Source organism: Oratosquilla oratoria, chromosome 20, assembly GCF_046742065.1.
Source record: "Oratosquilla oratoria isolate Oo_2021 chromosome 20, ASM4674206v1, whole genome shotgun sequence".
Lineage (NCBI taxonomy): Eukaryota > Metazoa > Arthropoda > Malacostraca > Stomatopoda > Squillidae > Oratosquilla > Oratosquilla oratoria.
In genome coordinates, this window is record NC_134796.1 from 53,502,963 (window position 1) to 53,511,476 (window position 8,514).

The 8,514-nt window shown below is 40.2% G+C and overlaps 2 protein-coding genes across 2 annotated transcripts in view; one reads left to right on the top strand and one right to left on the bottom strand.

Moving 5' to 3' along the window:
- On the top strand, window positions 1-1,017 carry LOC143036329 (serine/threonine-protein kinase chk-1-like). Its single transcript, XM_076203577.1, has one exon. The coding sequence runs from the start codon at window positions 1-3 to the stop codon at window positions 1,015-1,017; it is 1,017 nt and encodes a 338-aa protein (XP_076059692.1).
- A 6,796-nt stretch (window positions 1,018-7,813) lies between these two features.
- Window positions 7,814-8,514, bottom strand: part of LOC143036330 (serine/threonine-protein kinase chk-1-like) — a 1,059-nt gene continuing 358 nt past the window's right edge. The window contains exon 1 of the mRNA XM_076203578.1: window positions 7,814-8,514. This exon is cut by the window's right edge and continues 358 nt beyond it. Coding sequence (XP_076059693.1) covers window positions 7,814-8,514 — 701 coding nt within the window.

Here is an 8,514-nt window from a genome sequence, read left to right on the forward strand (position 1 = left end):
ATGAGAATCAACGAGGTAACCAGCGAGATCACGAAGGAAGAACAAGGCACTTCGAGGGACTCACACAAGGACATCGAAATCGCAGGAGGATCCTTCGTCAGTGACTTCAACCAAAAAGAAGTCTCCACCAAGGTCGAAGAGACTATCAAGAAAAGACAAATTTCCGATTCCGAAGCAGAGGAATCATCGAACGGAAATAAGAAAATAAAATTTTCTGATGTTTTTGATCCCCAAAGCAACTGGAAAGAGATCAGTTTGCTTGGGAGTGGTAGTTTCGGATCTGTCCAGCTTGTGGAAAACGCTTCTTCGGGTCTTCTGTGTGCCAGGAAATCGATCAAGATCGTTCAAATCGATAGGCAACAAGAAGAGATCGAAATTCATAAGAAGCTGGACCACGATAAGATTATCACCTTCCTGGGCTCAGATGTCAAGGAAGAATACTTGTACATCTTCCTTGAATATGCCCCTGGTGGTTCTTTGAATGAGAAAATCGGCGACAAAGGACTCTCCGAGGACAAAGTCCGTTTTTACTTCGTACAATTGATCGAAGGAGTTAAATACCTTCATTCACTCCACATCACTCACCGAGACCTGAAGCCCGAAAATCTTCTTGTGTCGAGTTCCGACGTTGTAAAGATCGGTGACTTCGGTCTCGCGTGTGAGTTCGTGGAAGGACAGTTCCTGAGCCGCAGATGCGGTACTAGGAGCTATATGGCTCCCGAAGTCTTCAAGAGACGTTACATGGGAGAGCAGGCCGATATCTGGTCCTGCGGGATCATCTTGTTCAAACTCCTCACTACACGATGTCCTTGGGGAAGAGCCGTCGGGGGAAACTCGAACTACGTGATTTGGTCCTCCTCAGTCATGTTCAAGGTGACTTCTGAAATGCGAGAAGAGCGACTATGGGAATCACTCTCCGAGGAAGCCTTTACTCTTATCGAAAAAATGCTCAATCCAACTCCAAAGGAACGAGCCACACTTACAAGCATCGAGGAAAATGCCTGGACTCAAGGCTGATGCAAGAAAAATAACTTAAGGAATTTCTTAAAGTAAATCATAAACAGAGGATTATTTCTTTACGAAACTAATGCCTAAAGCATCTGGCGAAACATTTCTACTCTAATGGGATATTTCCCTCAGCTGAATAATATCGTCTGGCGACAGCCGAAAATACATATATAAAACGATCCCATCCATTAGCACTTCCGGTCTTTTTATCGTGATTATCAGTACCATTATCATCCTTTTTCTTGAGGGACTATTTCTTTATTACCATTCCTGGAATCCATTACACGTATTCTCTTTCTTGTTTTCGTCTTCCAGCTTTCCTTTGCCCTTCGTCTATTTTGTACAATATACGGTTAATTCCATTTTTTATCTATTCATTTATTTATTCTATTTACTACAATTATTACGTTTGACTCTCGTCCGTAGGAGTATCCCTCCTAACCCAAAAAGTCCCTAGAATATAAACTGCATAGAACTAATCTGTTCTTACCCGACCAGCCGTGTGACGGGACCCAGGGATGACCCTTCATCCACAAGGTCCTGAGGCGGGAGGAACAAGGAATGTATATGTAGTGCTTTGATTAGGCCACCCCTCTTATGAGGGGGAAACGCCCTTTTGTACATATATATGTATATACATGTAGTCTTTCTGTGATCACAAGTATCTTCATCTTAACACTTCGAACTTCCAGTAAATGCACTATGAAGTTCTTGTACTGCTTATTAGTTCTGTGCTCGACTACACTTTTCTGTTGTAAGATTGGATTCGTCTTTTAATCTTAATCTAATTCTCTCTCCTAAGAAATTCTTCCCCGTCGCATATAAGACAACCGCCTTATCATCTCATTAGGTCAAGGGTTATTATCTTGTATTTGTTTAATCTATATCCTGGAAGACACATTTTCCCTACGTGACTCCTTCGTTCCACCAATCTGAAGTCATGCTTGTTTTTTTGCAATAAGCTTGTCTAGCCCACACTCGAAGCAATTGTTATTTGCATAAAAACGTTTGGCTCTCGGAATCATCTCTCTCTCTCTCTTCTCTCTCTCTCTCTCTCTCTCTCTCTCTCTCTCTCTCTCTCTCTCTCTCTCTCACCGTCTCCCTCCCTCTCCCTCTCCCCCCTTACATTATTTGCATTCCTCAGGCCTCCCCGTCCCGTTTCCGAAATTTTCATATCTTTGTATTTTTCTCTAAGAAGGTCAGATAACTTTACAGATGGGATAATGGACATCGACCCACCTATATATGTAGTGTCGGCCTTATGGTCTCTTACAAGGGTGCGTGATAGCCCTATGGTGGGGCGGGGATAAGAAAGGCGCCCCTAAGTTCCACTGAATGTTGTAGGAGGTCGCTCAAGCGGATTGAGTGGCTACACTAGAAACCTTTAAGTTATGGGTACAAAATTTTCATTTTTTTTTAATCCTTAAATTATTGTTGCATATGAAAGGTAATTTTATTAGAAACAATTTTTTTTAAATAGCTTCAAAAATAAGGGAGATATTATTTTTTAAATTATTTTTTAATTCCGCATTTTTGGCTAGACTTTAACCATAACAAAATGTTAGATTTAAGGGTGGTAATTTGAAAAGATTTTGGTAAAGAATACACACAAACTCCAAACCACTGCTCCAATTTTATTGAAAATTTGAATACTTGGGTTTTATGGATCAACAAATTACATGAGCATGTTAAAAACAATGTGTGACATCTCCATCATACCATATTTGCCTTTTCATGGCACCTATTAAGTTGTCAATTTTCAGATTATCATCAATAAAATCCAAACCTGGCCCAACTGACATGCAACTTGGCATGTGAAGGTTTTATGGGTCAACAAATCACCTGAGCATGTCATTAACATTGTAGGACCTTCTTCTTATACCATTCTTACTAACATCTATCATGTTGCCATGGCAACTGTTGTCAATTTAGAAATAATCAATAAAATCCAAACCATTGGCCCAATTGGCATGTGAAGGTTTTATGGGTCAACAAATCACCTGAGCATGTCATTAACATTGAAGGACCTTCTTCTTATACCATTCCTACTAACATCTATCATGTTGCCTTGGCAACTGTTGTCAATTGAGAAATAATCAATAAAATCCAAACCACTGGCCCAACTGACACGCAACTTGACATATAAAGGTTTTATGGGTCAACAAATCACCTGAGCATGTCATTAACATTGCAGGACCTTCTTCTTATACCATTCTTACTAACACCTATCATGTTGCCATGGCAACTGTTGTCAATTTAGAAATAATCAATAAAATCCAAACCGCTGGCCCATGTGAAGGTTTTTTGGGTCAACAAATCTCTTGAGCATGTCAAAAACAATGCATGACCTTCCTTTTATACTGTTCTTACTAACACCTATCATGTTGCCATGGCAACTGTTGTCAATTTAGAAATAATCAATAAAATCCAAACCGCTGGCCCAACTGACATGCAACTTGACATGTGAAGGTTTTTTGGGTCAACAAATCTCCTGAGCATGTCAAAAACAAGGCATAACCTTCCTTTTATACTGTTCTTACTAACATCTATCATGTTGCCGTGGCGACTGTTGTCAATTTAGAAATAATCAATAAAATCCAAACCGCTGGCCCAACTGACATGCAACTTGACATGTGAAGGTTTTATGGGTCAACAAATCACCTGAGCATATCAAAAACAAGGTATAACCTTCCTTTTATACTGTTCTTACTAACACTTATCATGTTGCCGTGGCAACTGTTGTCAATTTAGAAATAATCAATAAAATCCAAGCTGCTGGCCCAACTGACATGCAACTTGGCATGTGAAGGTTTTATGGGTCAATAAAACACCTGAGCATATCAAAAACAATGCAGGACCTTCCTTTTATACTGTTCTTACTAACATCTATCATGTTGCCATGGCAACTGTTGTCAATTTAGAAATAATCAATAAAATCCAAATCACTGGCCCAACTGACATGCAACTTGGCATGTGAAGGTTTTATGGGTCAACAAATCACCTGAGCATATCAAAAACAATGCAGGACCTTCCTTTTATACTGTTCTTACTAACATCTATCATGTTGCCATGGCAACTGTTGTCAATTTAGAAATAATCAATAAAATCCAAACCGCTGGTCCAACTGACATGGAACTTGGCATGTGAAGGTTTTATGGGTCAAAAAATCACCTGAGAATATCAAAAACAATGCAGGACCTTCCTTTTATACTGTTCTTACTAATATATATCATGTTGCCATGGCAACTGTTGTCAATTTAGAAATAATCAATAAAATCCAAACCGCTGGCCCAACTGACATGCAACTTGACATGTGAAGGTTTTATGGGTCAACAAATCACCTGAGCATATCAAAAGGAATGCAGGACCTTCCTCTTACACCGTTCTTACCAACACCTATCACGTTGCCATGGCAACGATATGTCGAGTAGGCATCTAAGCTTCAAGATTCTTAAATTGCACAGCTGCGCTATTACGAACGATTTCAAAGTTAGTCATATACGGTAGAATAGAGGCTAATAAACAACATTATTAAAATAAATATTATATATTTTAGTTTGTTGCCTTTAGATTTTTACTCGGAAAACTAATTTACCAAGGCTAATATAAAAAATTGCGTTGAAATCGGTGAGAATTAGTCAAGTTTTGAAGAAGTGGGCATACACTTGTTTAACAATAAGATAATTTTAATACCCTGAGAATGTGCTGGACGCTCCAAGCATTCAAACTAAGTCAAACAAAAATCAAAATCCAACGGGGCGCAAAAGATGGTGATAGCGGCGCCGCGTATGGTTTCACGCGTGATTATATGCCAATATGTATTGCAATGAAGCTCAAATGTCGATTAACCAACGATCTTAAGCTTCTCATTTCCGGGAGAAAATAGGTTAAAAAAAAACATGGCTTTTTAATTTACAATATTTGTTATTGAGGCGTTACCTTAATATTTTTTACCCGGGAAACTATTTTGCCGAGGTTGATAACCAAACTTTCTTTTAAATTGGTGAAAATTTCTTTGTATTTCAAGAATTGGGCATACAGTTGCACAACAACAAGATTATTTGAATACCCTGTGCATGCGCTGAACGATGCAAGCATTCAAACTGAGACATACTTATTTAAACGGGGCGCAAAAGATTACGTTGTAAACAGTACACGTGCGATGGTGGCGCCACGAGCGGATGCGCCCGTATCTACAATATAAGATGAAGATACTTATATACAAAGAAGACTACATGTATATATGTACAAAAGGGCGTTTCCCCCTCATAAGAGGGGTGGCCTAATCAAAGCACTACATATACATTCGTTGTTCCTTTTATCTCAGGACCTTGAGGATGAAGGGTCATCCCTGTTTCCCGTCACACGGCTCGTCGGGTAAGGACAGTGTAGTTCTATGTAAGTTATATTCCAGGGACTTTTTGGGTTAGGAGGGATGCTCCTACGGACCAGAGTCACATATAATAATCTATATATTAATACACTTGTAACTATCTATGTGTGTCACGCGGTGACTTCACGGCAACGAAGCCTTCGAAAATTGCTGACGACTGATTGGCTGCGAGCGAAGCGAGAGTGGTGACGTCACGGCAATGGAGACGACTTGTTGGCCGAGAGCGGTGATGTCACGGCAAAAAGGAGACTACTGATTGGCTGCCAACTAAGCGACAATAGTGACGTCACGGCAACGGAGACGACTTATTGGCCGAGAGCGGTGACGTCACGTCGCTTCAGCGCGTCCGACACACAATATAAGGCGTCAGATAACAATGAAAATTACGATGTTATTTACCTTGACTTTAGCAAAGCGTTCGACAAGGTGCACACTAGAGACTACTAAATAAAATCAAAGCCCATGGCATAGGAGGAAAAGTGTTAGAATGGATTAGAGCTTGGATTAGTAACAGAAAACAGCAGGTCACCATAGATGGAATTAAATCTAGGTGGGGCAATGTTACTAGCGGGGTCCCCCAGGGCTCGGTTTTGGGTCCCTTGTTGTTCATTATGTACATAACCAACTTGGACGATGGGATAAATAGTGATGTTAGTAAGTTTGCGGACGACACTAGAATAGGACGCCTAATTAGGTCAGGAGACAACGCCCAGATTCTGCAGAATGATCTTAATAAACTGTTAACATGGTCGGTGAAATGGCAAATGAACTTCAATATCTCTAAGTGTAGCGTGTTAAACGTAGGGCTACACAACCCCGAAAATAGATACGACTTAGATAACACGTTTTTAGAAAAATCTGAGTGGGAGAGGGACTTGGGAGTTCTGGTGAGTTCGGACCTTAAAACCAGGAAGCAGTGCATTAGCGCCAGAAATAAGACTAACAGAGCATTAGACTTCATTGCTATGACGGTAACGAATAGAAGTGCATAGGTAATTATTAAACTCTATCTAGCGATAGTTAGACCCATCCTTGACTATGCGGTACATTTTCGGTCTCCGTCCTACAGAATGGACATAAATTCACTAGAATCAGTACAGAGAAGAATGACCAAAATGATACAAGGACTCGGAAATTTGCCTTACGAAGAGAGGCTTAGGCACCTAAACTTACACTCTCTGGAAAGACGCAGAGTGCAGGGTGATCTAATAGAAGTGTTCAAGTGGATCAAAGGCTATAACAAGGGTGATGCAAACAAGGTCATCATAATAAAACAACAGGGCAGGACTCGCAGTAATGGGTATAAAGTGGACAAATTTAGATTTAAGAAGGAAATAGGCAAGAATTGGTTTACTAATAGGGTGGTCGATGAATGGAATAAACTTAGTAACCATGTAGTAAGCGCTGAAACTATCAGTTGTTTTAAAAAACGATTAGACAACTTTATGGATGGGGATGACAGGTGGTGATGGATACGGAGCTGCCTAGTGTAGGCCTTATGGTCTCTTGCAGTCTCCTTTATTCTTATGTTCTTATGACACGACGTCACGGTGCAAAGGAATCGAAGTAGTTTTATTCTGGCTAAAGACAGACGATTTATTCACCTATTTATCACATTCTTTCGATAAATGAAATATTAAAAAAGGCATTTATTCAAAGCTTAACATGTGACGTCATGTCGCGTTGCTTTCTGAGCTCCTGACAGAACTTCACGAAAGTAAGTAGATGAATAGATAAATAAATAAATAAATAAAGAAAGAAACAGTATTCAAACGTCTATACATTTTTAATCATAGGTTACATGAAGATAATCAAACGTCTATAAATGTTTATTGTGACATGACATAAACGATTAGATTTTTGTTGTTGCCTTTATGATTGACCTAACGAGAAAGAGAAAGAGAGAGACGACGGGAGAATTTGACGACAACGTCGGGAGACTTTGACGACTCCTTTTGGAGACTGAAGACTCCTTCGGGAGATTTTGAAGACTCCTTCGTAAATCCCGTGGAATTTTCACGGGTCCTGCTAGTAGTAGCAAGTAGAATAAATAGATGAATAGATAAAAAGTGGCCTTAACCGTATATTGTACAAAATAGACGAAGGACAAATGAAAGCTGGAAGACGAAAACAAGAAAGAGAATACGTGTAATGGATTCCAGGAATGGTAATAAAGAAATAGTCCCTGAAGAAAAAGGATGATAATGGTACTGATAATCACGATAAAAAGACTGGAAGTGCTAATGGATGGGATCGTTTTTTATATGCATTTTCGGCTGTCGCCAGACGATTTTATTCAGCTGAGGGAAATATCCCATTAGAGTGTAAATGTTTCGCCAGATGCTTTAGGCATTAGTTTCGTAAAAAATGATCTTCTGTTTATGATTTAGTGTAAGAAATTCATGAAGTTATTTATAAGTTATTTTTCTTGCCTTGAGTCCAGGCATCTTCCTCGATGCTTGTAAGTGTAGCTCGTTCCTTTGGAGTTGGATTGAGGATTTTTTCGACAAGAGTAAAGGCTTCTTCGGAGAGTGATTCCCATAGTCGTTGTTCTCGCATTTGAGAAGTCACCTTGAACATGACTGAGGAGGACCAAATCTCGTATTTGGAGTTACCGTCGACGGCTCTTTTCCAAGGACATCGTGTAGTGAGGAGTTTGAACAAGATGATCCCGCAGGACCAGATATCGGCCTGGTCTCCCATATAACGTCTCTTGAAGACTTCAGGAGCCATGTAGGCCATAGTCCCGTATTTGCGGGTCAGGTACTGTCCTTCCACAAACTCACACGCGAGACCGAAGTCACCGATCTTTACAACGTCGGAACCCGACAGAAGAAGATTTCCGGGCTTCAGGTCTCGGTGAGTGATGTGGAGCGAATGGAGGTATTTAACTCCTTCCATCAACTGTACAAAGTAGAAACGAACTTTTTCCTCGGAGAGTCCGTTGTGTTTGAGCTTCTCGCTCAAAGAACCACCAGGGGCATACTCAAGGAAGACGTACAAGTATTCTTCGTTGGTATCTTCGCCCAGGAAGGTGATAATGTTAGTGTGGTCCAGCTTCTTATGAATTTTGATCTCTTCTTGTTGCCAATCGATTCGAATGATCTTGATCG

What these genes read in the sequence shown, in the direction of transcription:
- LOC143036329 (XM_076203577.1), top strand. Translation starts at nt 1, where the DNA reads ATGAGAATCAACGAGGTAACCAGCGAGATCACGAAGGAAGAACAAGGC.